Source organism: Mus caroli, chromosome 16, assembly GCF_900094665.2.
Source record: "Mus caroli chromosome 16, CAROLI_EIJ_v1.1, whole genome shotgun sequence".
Lineage (NCBI taxonomy): Eukaryota > Metazoa > Chordata > Mammalia > Rodentia > Muridae > Mus > Mus caroli.
Window position 1 is genome coordinate 5559871 of NC_034585.1, and position 14663 is coordinate 5574533.

Sequence of the window (14663 nt, forward strand, 5' to 3'; positions counted from 1 at the left end):
CTCCCCCTCTCCCCCTCTCTCCCTCTCCCCCTCTCTTTCATTAACATTTTATTTTTATATCTGTATGTGTGTCTCTATGCTACATGTGTACAGGTGTCCATGGAAGCCAGAAGAAGGCACTGGGTTCCCTAGTATTAGAGGTACAGGTAGCTGTGAGCCGCTAGATGTAGGTTCTGGAAGCTGAACTTGGGAACTTTGCAATAGCAGCAGGCACTGTTAACAACTGATCTGTAGCAGTAGTTGATTAATCTGCTCTACTCTCTGGTGGCAGTGGCATGTGTGCTCTTTGCTACCTGCCCCAGTGCTCTGGATTCTCCAATAAAACACACACACACACACACACACACACACACACACACACACACACCTTTCTATTTTAATATGCCTTTCAATGGCTACACCACTCCCAAATTTCCATGTTGTTAGCACCTCCTCTCTGACACTCCTGAATTATTACTTACTAAAATCTATATTCCTTCCTCGCTACCCTGGATCCAGCCTGCAGCCCTCCTGGACCCCTATCCCCGACTATTACGTGTTGGCTGTCTCTCTGTCTCTCTGTCCTGCACTTCTCAGGCCTGCACCTCCTTTCTCTCCCAGCAATGACGATTCCCCTTCTTCCTCAGTTCCTTGCCTGTGAATCTTAAAGTCTTGCCTCTGTCTCCCTGCCCAGCCATTAGCTGCTGGCAACTTTATTTACCAATCAAAGCCAACTGGGGGCAGGGACCCTCAGAGTTTCACACGAAGATGTGCAGGTTCCTGGGTAATTTTGAGAGTTGAATTAACATAAGGAGCATTAGAACTGATCAACCCACAACACTGATCCATCTTTTCAGCTCCTGAAGACAATTTCTTGAAGTCAGCATTTTTTTTTAAATCACCCCCCTCCACCATATTAATGTAGGTTTAATACATGTCTGTAATGTCAGCACTTGGGAGGTAAAGGCAGGAGGATCAGAAGTTCAAGGTCATTCTGAGCTACATAGTGAGTTTGAGACCAATCTAGGCTACATGAGACTTTATCTTAAAGAACCCTGAAACCAGGCCAACCAAGCAACACCTCCTACCCCACAAGTGGGACTGGAGCGATGGCTTCAGTGGTTAAGAGTGCTTCCTGCTTTTGCAGGGGACCTGGGCTTGGTTCCCAGCATCTACAGAGTGCATTGCAATCATCCTTAACTTCAGTTCTAGGTGATCCCACATCCTCTTCTGGCTTCCATGGGCACCAGACATGAACACAGCGCAATACATACACTCATATACTGCATACATAAATGCTCACACCACACGCATAAAACTCCATTAGATGAATGTGCAGCAGACACTGTATTAAACATAGCTTGATGAACATACATCCATAAAACCATCTACCATTGGCAATACCATCAACACATCAGTCGCCTCTAAAGGTGTCCTCCTGCCTCATCACAATGAGTATTATTTCACAGTAAGAACACTTAACCTCTTAATACATTTTAAAATTCCGACTCTGAGGCCGAGAACTCCAGGTACAGAGTGGTAGTCACTCCTCGGTGTAACTGAGACCTGCTTCCAGCAGGGGCACCTTTTGGTGCCTCAGCAGGATCCTGAGGGAGAACATAGGTTTTTGTGAAGCCTGAGACCTAAGCAGTTTTGAGATCCTTTAAGTTAAAAACGTGCAGATTACAAAGATCCAGCTAAACAGCAGACTTTGGAAGTGTGGGTCTTAGAAGCTCAAGCTTCATTAGCTTCAGGAAAAAGCCACTTTTGGGTTCATTGCATGCCTACTGAGTGAATGCAGGAGTCAAAGGTGGGTTTCAAATGTCTGACTTTGCTTGTTTTATTTTTGGTGTATCAGGAACACGAGGAGAGCGACAGGGGTAAGACAAGCTGATCTACCCTATTGTGATTTTGCACATAATTAGGACTTAAAAATTCTCAAGTTTAAGGCTGCTTCTACCTTAGGTTTGCAGCTAATGGGGATAAGAATAATCGGGTATTGTGGTATGTCAGCAGCATTAGACAGCGGCTGTGTGGGCTTTCTGCTTTCTGTTCTCCACACTTGGAGCCAGTAGAACATTTCCTTCCTTTCAGAGATTCATCCCCTGGCTCCTCTATCTTTCTGACTCAGGAAGACAGATCCAGGTTTCGGGGGAGGGTGTAAGGTCTGTCCACCCCCAGATCTGGGCATCCAACAGAGCTTCTCCTTCCTACTCACTGCGCTATGAGAGTCTCCATGATGAACATTTGATAAATGTACCTCTACCCATCTGCCCCTCATCCATTGAGGGAGGCCAGCCATTATCTCCATGTTAGGGAGGGAATATGGAGTCATAGATGTGTTGTTAGGTGGAGGCTGCACCAGTCACCCACACCCCCAGTCCCTCTGTGGCTCAGGCTTGAGATTGGGCTTTGCTCCTAAGACCTCTCTCAATGATCAGTCAAGACTGCTCTGTGGGTAGAGGGTGATTTCCTTGGCCAAAAGCCAACTAATTATAGATGTGACTCCCACCCACAAATGCCTTCTGGCAACACTGAGACAAATGTCTAACTTCGAGATGCATGGAAGAACAACCATGCCAGCATGTAAAATTAGAGCAGAATGCTCAGTGAGGTTGTCCCTGTAGACCTGTGTCAGCATCTGCTAGATTGGGCAGGACCGTTGTCATCTTTGAGCTCCTCTTCTCTCAGTGGGAATGATAGGTCAGGTGTGTGCTGAGGAGCCAGAGAAAAAGGCCCAGGAATGTGCAAAGGCAATTTGCAGGGCTCGTGCGAAGACTCAGTATCAAGGTTCTTGTTGTACAGGACAGACAACATGAGTGCAACCCTGGCACCATGGGGGAAAGAAGGACCAATTTCTCCAGGTTGTTCTCTCACTTCCACACATGTGCCTTGACACATGTGCACTCCCCATCCCCACACATTACAACATATCTCTCTCTCTCTCTCTCTCTCTCTCTCTCTCTATCTCACACACACACACACACACACACACACACAATGCTAATTAGTAAAATAAAAAATTAGAAAAAAAGATAATTTCCGGTCAAGGTCTCCTCCCTGGGATGGGATAGAAGATCCTGGAAGTTAAATACTAAACTCCCAAGTCATCTAATGGAGGAGAATGTGACATCAGAGCTGAAGGTGGCTTCTGGCACATACTACCAGAGAGCTATTTATGTGACTTTCAGTTTTTCAGAGAAGCCCATTTCAGCAAGAGGAGGGAGAAAGCTTAGTGCTCCAAGGGGTTACTTTAGCACTTGAGCAGTTGGTCACATCTGGTCCTACAGAAATGCTCCTTTCATTACTTTTTTCTGTGGATCAAGTCCAGAGCCTCAAGGATGCTAAGCAGTGACCTACTGCTGAGCCACAGCCCCGTTTTTGAGATGCTGACTTTCTTGCCTTGGATACACAGGATGGAAGGAGCGGAGAAGCAGGAGAAATGCACAACATGCTGAAGTATTTGTAGACAAAGCTGTGCACTCAGAAACACATCTGCAAAGCAGAGAAAGGATTGTATGTGTGACCAAGTCAAATGTCTCAGGGAGATGAGGGAAAACCCCAGGAAATGGACTTGTAGTGGTGTCAGATTCAAAGCTGGACGCTCAGAGGGAACTTGTAATTTATTTTTTCTCATGCGCTTGTCTATGTGTGTATGCATTTGTACATACATGTGCTTCTCATGCGCTTGTCTATGTGTGTATGCATTTATACATACATGTGCAGGTGCACATGCATGAGTGTGAATGTAGAGGGCAGAGAAGAACAGGTTTTGAGAAATCTTTTCTTTTTCATTCATTCATTTTTTTTTTTTTTTGCGTTGATAGTAAGACTCTCTGAGGGGACTTCCCTTTCAGTCTTCCCTCTCCTCCCGCCCCCAAACCCATGTGCAGGAGGTGGTGGGAGTCAAACAGGAGGGGAGAAGAAAGCCCCTTACCACACACCAGAGGGGTGAACTAGAGCACTTCTGCAGGTCAGATGGGCCAGGGTGGAGGATGTGAGAGGGAGTGTTACCAAGAGCTCCCCCTTTGGGAGGGTCAAAGCAGAAATTTAGCATCCTGAAGGGAAGGGCAGGTCCTGGTAGGGGCACTTAATTTCTCCACTCTCCCCACTGACCCCCAAGAAGGTCCCTGAACTTTTCAAAAGAAGCTTTGGATGTCAGGGGTTGGGGCCTTAAACCTGTGTCTTGGATATCCCAGGAAGTCAGGGCAGTTGGATGCTGAAGTTCAGTGAGAAAACTGGCCCCAGAAAAACAAAGGAAGGCCTGGGGTAGTGGGTGTCCAGGCAGCTGGAGTCAGCAGAGAGGGTTGCTGTGCAGGGACACAGGCTGAGTCTAAAGCTTTAGTGACCATAGCCATAGTGGGGACGGGGAGAAAGTGCTGAGCCTAGATTCCCCAGCCCAGGACAGAAAAACGGGAGCAGACACCATCCCAAAATCCCTACAGAGGAACTCTCTGGAGCATGTGTTCAGCAGGAAGTCCAGGCCAGCTCCCAGGCCTCAGGTCCTTTTCTGTCTCATCCCACAGTCTACTCTTGAGAGCTTTCCAGGTGAGAAACAGTTCTGAGTTGGAGCTAGCTAGGCCAACATGTGGCCTGCAGTGGGGTAGGGAGGCCTCAGGCCATCACTATAGGTGTCCATGGGGTAGTCTCCATCCATGTCCATGTGCATGTCCAGAGGGTCCAGAGGTACATCGCTGGAGTACATGGGGCAGTAGGTGGCATCCATGTCATCTGCATAGGGTTCGTTGATCGGGATCATCTCTGGGCAGCCTCCCTCCCAGGCAGCTGGGCCATGCTTGAAGAGCGAGTTGGTGAGCTCCACGGGCACTCGCTTACAGTAATCTGGGTTCTTGTCCTCGGAGATGCGGAACAGGACAGCAGCAGTGTAGGTCGCTGAGCAGAGAGGGAGGGAAGTAAAGATGAAGTCAGAGGCTGTCAGTGCCGCCGCCGAGAAACCTTTTCTGAGGAAGGGTCTCACATGGGTTAGAGCTCAATAATTAGGTTTGTCTTAGGCTTTCCATGGCTGTAAAGAGATATCATGACTAAGGCAACTCTTATAAAGGATAACATTTAATTAGGGCTGGCTTACGGTTTTAGAGGTTCAGTCCATTTTCATCATGGCAGGAAGCATGGCATCATGCAGGCAGGCGTGGTGTTGGAGAAGCCAAGAGTTCTACATCTTGATCCTAAGGTAGCCAGGAAGTGCTTCTCTTCTGCAGGCAGCCAGGAGGAGGGTCTTTTCCACACTGGGTGGAGCTTGAGTATAGGACCTCAAAGTCCACCTCCACAGTGACACACTTCCTCTAACAAGGCCACACCTATTCCAACAAGGACACGCCTCCTAATAGTGTTACTACTGGTGGGCCAAGCATTCAAACATATTAGTCTACAGGGCCATTTGTACTCAAATTACCACAAGGCTGGACTGGCTGGCTAACGAGCAGTAGGGACCCTCCTGCCTCCCCAGTGTTGGTGTTACAAGTCTGTGCCACTGGGCTTGGTATATTTATGTACATACCAGGGACTGATTTCAGGTCCTCGTGCTTACAAGTAAGCACATGATTACCAAGTGAGCATCTCACTAGCCCAGGTTTGGCATCGTGAGTCTAACATTTCCTTACTGTGTACTTAGGACGAGTCAAGGAAACTCATGGGCCTCCAGTCTCTTTGTCTGTGGAAGGAGAGATGAGCTAGCACTATCTGGTTTGCGAAGCTGTGATGAGGATATGCTAGGCAAATCATGAGCTGCCTTTTAATTTCCTGCTGTTACCACGTGGGCTGCTGGGTGGGGGGTTCTGGATCAGTGAATCAAGGAGTTGCCTTGTCAGGGAGTCCACCCTGGAACTGAGTGGCAGCCTAGGGGCTGCAGACTGACATTGCCTCTGCGTTTTCTGTGGTCAAGTTCAGCTCTCAGGTACCTTGGGTCTCAGTGTTTATGTTTATTTTTAGCAGGGGACTATTATGGCGAAGGAAGAGAAGAGCTATTAATGAACATATTATTCAATAATGGAAGATAAGAGGCAGCTACTCTAATTGCATTATGCACCTGCCACTTGAAGTTTATGCCGAGATTCAAGCTCAGTGCTTGCAATATTTCTAAGTGGGAGCCCAGGTTTGCCAGTACAAGGAGCTGTGCGTATGTGTGTGGGGAGGACATTTCCCTAAAGGTGGAAATGTTTTCATCACCGAAGACCAGTAAGGACTTCAGGATTCTGAATTCTGCATGGGTGCAGAGGGACAGCAGCCAGTTTCCTCTTGAGGGAAGAGCTTTCACAAAGTGTTTCCTAGTCGTGGAAAAGGACAATCTGGGGACAGAAACCTTTCCTTGGGTTTTGAAGTCCTAAGCCATTCTTACCTTCCTGCATGTGACGCACTTAGCAACTCTGAGAAGTGACCATTATGTTACTGACAAGAAGAAGGCTGAGGCCAGAGAGTCCAAGTGACAGACTCTAGGGTTCAGAGGAAGTGGGAGGAGTTAGCCAGAGTCTAACCCATGGCACTGATGGAAAGCTTTGCCCTGACTTTACAACCCCATTCTCACCCCAGCTCTTATCCCTTTCCCTAACTCTCAGCCACCCACATCCTCATCCCACCCTTGACCTAACCTTTGCCCTCATCTTAATTTTAAAAGTAACCTTGCTTCTAGCCCTAATCCTAACCCAGTTCCCTAGCCCTAAATCTCACCCAGATTTGAACCATGTTCCTAACCTTAACCGTACCTAACCCTCATTCTAACCCTAGTTCTTACCTGGACCCCAACTTTAGTCACAACCTGAACTTAAGCCCTGCTTTTGACCCTCCATTCTCACCCTAAGTCTAATCCAAATTTTATCGTTTATCCCAATTCTCAACCCCACCCTGATCCTAACCCTAATCCTAACTTTAGTCCTAACTTTAACCCAAACCCTGATCATAACTTTGTTCCCAACCCTGACCTGGAGAGACGCCTTAGAGGTTTGCCCAGGGACAGGCCATTGAGTGTCATTGAAGTCCTTTCTTAACAGCTTGAAGCCCAACATGACCTAATGGACCTGGACTGTGGTTTTTGTAACGTAACTTTGCTTCAATATGTTCTACTTATTCTGAGGCCATTTCTTCCTGTATGGAACAGCAGGGCTAGTAGTCAGTGTCCAGAGTGGTGCAGTCACCCCCTGGACAGGTGGTGTTTCTGTTTGGTATCGGCTACACACTCATGTTTACAGTCACCCACTACTTACGGCTCACAAGGCCAGCTTTCCAATTAGGGTAGTGATTTAGTTTTACAACAAATACATTTAAACTCTTTCAGAGTGTGTAGATTAGAAAAATTCTTCAATACATATTAGCGGTGGTGGCAGGCATAATAACAATAATCTCAAAGGTTTATTGAGTGCTTATGTGGGCCGATTGTGACTCTAGGCACTTTCTATTCATCTGCTTCTTCTAATACCCACAACCATTAAAGCTGGCTCTATCATTAGTCTCACTGTACAATGCAGCAAATGGAAGCTGAGAGGCCTCCATATCTTGTTTGGGTTTCAGGACTGGTCAGTGAGAGTCAGGACTTGAATCCAGATCCCTGACTTGACCCCATGTTCCAAAATGCTTCTGCCCACAGGATACAAATAAAACGGTGTTTGTATGATGTTTGCCTGGGCTTGTATGTAGAATGATCACTTGCTCTGATTGCTCAAGACTCTTTTGATAGAAGGGATATTATGTATCTTGCATGGAGGGAGACCCACAAGTTCCAGGCCAATGGTTACCAAAGATGACTCTAGTAATGTCTTTTCCAATCTCTTCTGAGATTGTCTTACTGCGTATGGTGGCAACACCCGCCAAGCATATGCAACCAGCCTAAACATGGAAGATCTGTAGGGATTGTGAAGAGTAAATATACACATCTTCTAACCACACACATAACATCCAGACATTCCTGCTTTAAAATAACACGGTAAGTGCCTGATCGGTGTGAATGTAACTAACAGTGACACTTGCCTTCTCCACATAAATAACAGAGAGAAAATGTCCCACATCTCTATCTATAGCAGAATAGTGTCATGTACAGAAATATCATATCTTGGCACACTGACATATATCATATATCAGAATAAAGGAGGCTCTGTCAGTGCAGCCGAAATAGTAATGATACAGATGATAGTTAAGATGTAATAGTGATGGAAGATGTTGATAGTGGTGGTGGTGGTGGTGATGGTGGTAGTGGAGGTGGTGATGGTGGTGAGTGGTGGTGATGACGTGACAATAGTGGACGTAATAATGACAAGACTGGCTGTCCTGCAAATCATCACTCACTTTATTTCAACACTGTGCTCATTGCTTTGTGGGCTCTGTTTTTTTGTTTTTGTTTTTGATTTTTGAAGCAGGGTCTTGCTATGCAGTCTTGGCTTGCTTGGAACTCACTATGTAGAGCAGGTTGGTCTTGAACTAATGACACCTTCTACCTCGGTGTCAAGTGCTAGGATTATAGATGTGTGCCACCATGATTGGCTGTGTGAAATTCTGGTGAGGCAGAGTCATTAACTGTCATCTCCAGGGGCTGGAGAGATGGCTCAGCGGTTAGGAGCACTGTACTGCTCTTCCAGAGGTCCCGAGTTCAGTTCCCAGCAACCACGTGGTGTCTCACAACCATCTGTAATGGGACCTGATGCCCTCTTCTGGTGTGTCTGAAGATGCTATAGTGTACTCATATAAATAAAAAGAAATAAATCTTTAAAAAAACCTGCCATCTCCATCTTGCACACAAGGAAACAGGGCACACGCAGCTTCTACAATTAATATACACAGGAGGGAGGAGTTGGGATTTCTCATTCAGGCATCACATCTGTAGAGGAGTCCCGTTCACCCCTTTGGTGCATGAGGAGAACACATCAGAACTGGGTCACGAAAGTCATGGCATCCGCACCCATGCCAATGACATTGCTTTCAGTGACTTTTGGGAGTCTCTCCATCTACGATGTCTTGACGGTATCTGCTAGGAGCAGACTCAGCATGAGCTGCCAACTGGATGATGAACAGTGGTGCCACCGAATCTGCATTTCTGCTCCCTTGATCTTTCTTGGCCACTGAAGTTCTTCCTCTCCTCAGGGCCCACTTCCAGGCATGGATGGATGCCCTTGTGTCTGGTGCCCAGAGAGAAGGGATACACGCCTTCACATACCTCACAGAGCTGGGGTACAGAGAAGGGCGGCTTAGCTTCCTGTCAGGCTGCTCTGGACGCCTCCCCTCTCAGCTGTTGCTGTGCCTTCCCTCATTTCCTTTCCTTCTGAAGGAGCCTCATCAGAATTCAGTGAGCGAAGGCAATATTTATGGGAATAACCTTGAGCCTACTCATACATGTATTTGTAGCGTTCAACACTTTATTATTAGCAACAGATTACTTGGTGATATACCTCACGATTGCTTGCAATACACTACACCTTGCCCGAAAACTGCTCAGAACACACAAGACATGGAGCGAGAGAGGGGGAGGGGGAGAGGAGAGAGAAGAGTGAGGGAAAAGGAGCAAGGGGAGAGGGGGAGAGGGAAAGAAGGGAGGGGGGAGAGAGGGGAGGGGAGGAACCTCTTCCTCCTTTCATGACATCTTGGACACAAGCTATGCCACCCTGACCCATCAACCTGCATCTAGACCAGTGATTCTCAACTTTCTAATGCTGCAGTCCTTTAATACAGTTCTTCGTGTTATGGTGACCCCCAACCACAAGATTATTTTTACATTATGTAAGAGTTGCCACTGTTAGGTACCTGTACTGTAAAAACATTGTAGGGCTTTGGTCTGGTGCTGCTTGTATTCACATGCTAAATTCTGTATACCCCAAGATCTGGTTGCTCCAAGACAAGCAGATCTTTACATATACCAGCTTTTGTTGTGTAAACCTTGTCCCCCAAAGAATCCCTGATACCTACAGCCTGAGATGGATAGAAGGGAGGGACAGAATGAAGGGTCCAGGGCTTGGGTTCTCAGCATGGCCATGAGGACCTGCTTGTTGGAGTAGGAGCAGCCCAGGCGGAACATGCCAAGTGGTATTTTAGGGTTACGGACAGAGAAGTAGACAAAATGGCAGAAGGTTGACATCTGCCCAGTTCTAGTGCTTTGAAGCTTATTATAAATATAAAGGTTGTTGTGTCTTTTATGGGGGAGCTATATGGCCTAAGTGGGGTAAAAAAAAACCCTCCAAAATAATATTTACCATAATACCGATGGTTTTAAGTGACTCCTGGGAAAGTGTCATTTGACTCTCAAAGGGGTGATGGCCCTTAGGTTGAAACTGTTGATCATCGACAGTTGAGTCTTTGATTTGAGGGCTCTTATGGATATCTGATGCCAGGAACACTTGGGCCTTTTCCCAGAAGGTGTCCCCAAGAGAACACTCCTGAGACTCCAACCACAAGAAAGCCTTTGACAATTGTCAAGAACCTTGGGACTTAGACAGAGAGCCATATGACACCTTTAGGCTCTGACAACTTAGGTGTCCCTCCTCATCCCAACAGGACAAAAGTGATTAAGAAAAGAAATTAAGGAAAGAAAGAGTCACTTCGGTTTATGGTCTCAGAGGATTCAGCCCATGGTCACTTGGATTCATGCACTTAGGCAAAATATCATGTGTCAGAGGAAAGCTGTGGTATATAGTGAGCTGAGGTTGGAGCAGCTCACATCATGGTGGACTAAAGCTGAGAGAGAATGCCTCACTGTGTGCCAGCAGGAAGCAGAGAAGAGCCATCACAGGACGGCACCATGGCAAGATAGAGCCCACAAGGACCAAAGACTTGTGTTCAGTGGTCTACTTCTTTCAACCAGGCCCTTCCTTTGATGCTTGTATGACCACCCCACCCCCGTGCTCCAATAGTCTATTTAACATTTGAAAGCTCCAATGGCTCAAACCATGGAGTAAGCCAGAGCTCACATGATTTATAGAACCGGCTCTAGAAAGAGTCTCGGTCACAAACTATTGATCTTCTTTGGGCACCTACCACTCATGGTCTTGGCTCTAATCTCTTTTCCTGCAAGGTGGTCTGACAAGTTGTCAGGACGGTGTGAAATCTTTTCCTGGGAGAAAAGGTCATCCCGTGGCTGACACTAGGTCTTTAGCTTTCCCTTGTGTGCAGTTCCTGGGAAAATTTAGTTCTTTGTGGATTTGTTATGTCAGTGGTCTGATAGCTTCTGGGAGAGGCAGCGCTGCTACCTTGTAGGATGGTTACAGTAGGAGCTAGGTTCTTCCCCAGAGTCTCTGGAATGGACAAGCACCCCCCACCCCCCACTCCATGTGGCCTCTTTATATAAAACAAAGTTTGGACAGAGACTCATGCACACAAGAGCAATGTATAGAGCAGGGGAAGCTAGGGTACTTCTTTGACAAGTCTAGGAGCAGCAAAGACGGCCAGAAACGACCAGGTGACAGGACAGAGGCACAGAAGAGATTCTTCCCAACAGCCTCAGCACAGCTGGTCCTGGTGCCTTGACCTCTGACCTCTGGAAGCATGAGGAGACATCTCTGTTGCTGAAACTTTATTTGTGAGTTCTGTGACATTGTGTAAACTGCTGTATTCGCTCAGAGCAGGAAGGAAAGCTGAGCTCTGTGTACAGGGAGCAAAATGAAGCATTGCTGTACAGACTCTCTTGGGCATTGTTTCCCTCCCCATGGGCAGGACTGGAGGTGTTAGAAGCCAGGAATCTAGAGGCACAGGGTTGGAAACCCCCTGCCAGGAAGTGAAGTCACCACAATTCTGTACCTTAGGAGTCCTTCCAAAGGGAAGTAGGGTCACCTGTGTGGAAAGTATCCACGTCATCCTGGCATTCTTGAACGACAAGTGCTGGGACTGCACTGTTTCCATGGTGACGGAGAAGCCAGTGTCAGCACTGAAGGTGGGAGGAGGTGGTGTGGAGAGCTCATTTAGTGTTTGATCTAGGGATCCTAGCCACAGGGAATGGGATCCATGTGTGACCCGTGACGTTCTTGCCCTAGGGAGTGCACACTCGGCTTTTCTGTCCTCAGCAGCTCCTGCAATGAGCACCGGTGCCTGTGTGTGTTGGTGTGTCTGAGTGTCTGTTTGTCTCTGTGTGTGAGCATGTTGTCATTTGCTTCTGTGTATCCTTGTGTGCCTATGTTTCTTCATGCCTGTATACATGCCTTTTTGTGTCCTTGTGTGTCTGTGTGTACCTTTATACTTAAAATATCTATATAGCTTTAAAACTTTATTATTACTATTTGGTGAGTGTGTGTTAAGTGTGCATGTGCATTGACATGTGAGAGAGTGGGCACATGTGTGCCATGGCCTGTGTGTGGAGGCTCAAGGAGAGCTTAGTGGAGTTAGTTTTCTCTTTCCACCTTTACGTGGCTTCTGGGGACTAAACTGAGGTGCTGAGATGGCTGCAGCAAGCGCTTTACCCACTGAGCTCTCTTGCTGGCTCCTCCATGGATGTTTCAATATCATCCGACATTTGCCAAGCACTTAGTATCTGTGTGTAAATGTGGTAACAGCTTCATGTAGACTACAGTTTAATTTTCCCCATTTGCCAGGAGAAAACAGAGGCACAGGGGAATTATTTGTCTGCAGAGCAAATAACTTGTTTAGGAGGCAAATTTACTTATTGGCTAATAAGTAAATGGTACAGCTTGGGCCGTCTTTGCCGGCTCTGTGCATATGCTTGTATGTATCCCTGTGTGTCTGTGTGTGTACATGTGTATATGTGTTACTGTGTCCCAGTGTTTCTATAGGTCTCTGTATATGCCTATATGCTTCTGTCTCTGTGTGTATACATGACTAGATGTGTCCTGTGTGTCTTTGTGTCTCTGTATTTGTGCCTTTATGTGTTCCTGTGTTTATGTGTAACAATTTGTGGATGCCCATGTGCATTTGTGTGTGTGAGCATGCACATGTGTAAGTACATTATACATATACATACACATAAATGCATGGCACTTGCATACATATGCCATGTGTGTGTGTGTGTGTGTGTGTGTGTGTGTTTGTATGCACGGTGTACCTGTGGAGGTCACAGGGCAACCTTGGATATTGGCCTTTGACTTTTACCTTGCTTGAGGCAGGGTTTCTTGTTCCCACTGTGACCTTCTGGGGATTCTCCTGCCTCAGCCTCCCTTCATCTTGTGGAAGCACTGAGATTATAGGTCTATTCTGCCCCATCTGGCTTTACATGGGCTCTGGGGATTTGAACTAAGATCCTTATGCGTGTGTGGCAAGCCCACCAGGCTGCCTCCCTAGTCATCATACTGAAATGTAGTTGTCACTGTAACAGTAGCCACTGTGCCTTATGACCACTGTGTGCTCAGTGCCCCACATAGCACCCAACACACACTGGGTCTACACCAATGTGGCCAGACTGAAAAAAGAGGGGATAGATGAGGCTCAGGGTCAGTGATGGATAATTTACTGAAGTCATAGGAAGACAAATGTAATAAGGTAGAAATAAAGTCAGACCCTCTGTCAGTCTCCATCCAGTAGGGCTTGAAAGGGCCCAGCAGCTGCCCAGTGGCAACTGTCATCGCTCACCCCAGTGACCTGTTAATCAGGTATAACTAAGGTGCCAGTGATTCTCCCTACTGGGAAATGCTGGGTGACCAGCAGGGGGTGACCACGTGGTGTTGGTGACATTGACTGTCCTTTACACTTTAGGGCAGGTAGCAACATCCCTGTTCCTACCCACTAGATGTCAGTAGCAACCTCCAACCCTTCCAGTTGTGACAACAGAAATGCCAGGAAATGTTGTCAAATATTCCCCACAGGACAGCAGTGCCCCACTGAGATCCATGGAGTTACAGTGGCTTCATTGCACAGCTGTTCCATCAGGTCCCAGGCAGGTGACACCCACAGGCTAGCAAAGAAAATGGTGGGAGAGGGGAGCCTGCAACTTAGCTGCGACGAAATGAGTCATCTGGGACTCTTCCTGCAGATACTACCTACCGTGTGACAGGACCTGGGAGAGCAAAAGCAAAGCCTTGGAATCCCTGTGAGTTATCCAGTGAGTGACCAGGTTGCATGGAGAGGGGGAGGAGGAGAGGTTTAGCAGGGTTCTGGGGTCCTAGGGCCTGAGATAATGCAAAGTCTCTGCCCTTTGTATTACTGCTTCTCCTCAGTGATCTGACAAAATGCCTGACAGACGCAACCTGATAAAGAAAAGAAGACATACTTTGGCCCACAGTTTGAGGATTTGGGGATACCACCACCGTGGCTGCAGTAGCTTGAGATAGTTAGCCAAGCACTGCATCTGCAGCCGGGAAGCAGAGAGATGGACACCTGTGCTCAGCCTGCTTTGCTTTGCCTGGTCCAGGACTGCAGCTGATATCAAGCACCACCTATAGTTCGGGTGGGCTGGGTCTCCCCATCTCTGTTAACCAAATCTAGAAACTCTACCACAGACATGCTTAGATGCTTATTTCCCAGGTCACTCTACTCCTGTCAAGCTGACGAGCTAATCAGTGTATTTTTACACTGGGTGGCATCCAGACCAACATGCTGGGCATGAGGTTAGCAAAACTCTCCTAGAGCTCACTTCTCTCCTGTTTCCTTCCTAGACAGGCTTGCCTGTGGGGTCCACTCAGGTCAGGCCTCATTGCCGTGACCAGACGCCTGACAAGAAGCACTTAAGGAAGTATGTTCATCTTCCAAGTGTACTGGCTAGTTTTGTGTCAACTTGACACAGGCTGGAGTTATCACAGAGAAAGGAGCTT

General features: G+C 47.2%; 1 protein-coding gene across 1 annotated transcript in view; it reads right to left on the minus strand.

Annotated features, from left to right (window-relative positions):
* Nucleotides 1–4555: 4555 nt before the first annotated feature.
* LOC110311989 (junction plakoglobin-like) overlaps nucleotides 4556–14663 on the minus strand; it is an 11895-nt gene continuing 1787 nt past the window's right edge. Inside the window, exons 2-3 of the mRNA XM_021185562.1 lie at nucleotides 10948–11023; nucleotides 4556–4872 (exon numbers count right to left, since the gene is read on the minus strand). Coding sequence (XP_021041221.1) covers nucleotides 4556–4872; nucleotides 10948–11023 — 393 coding nt within the window. The remainder of the gene's footprint in view (nucleotides 4873–10947; nucleotides 11024–14663) is intronic.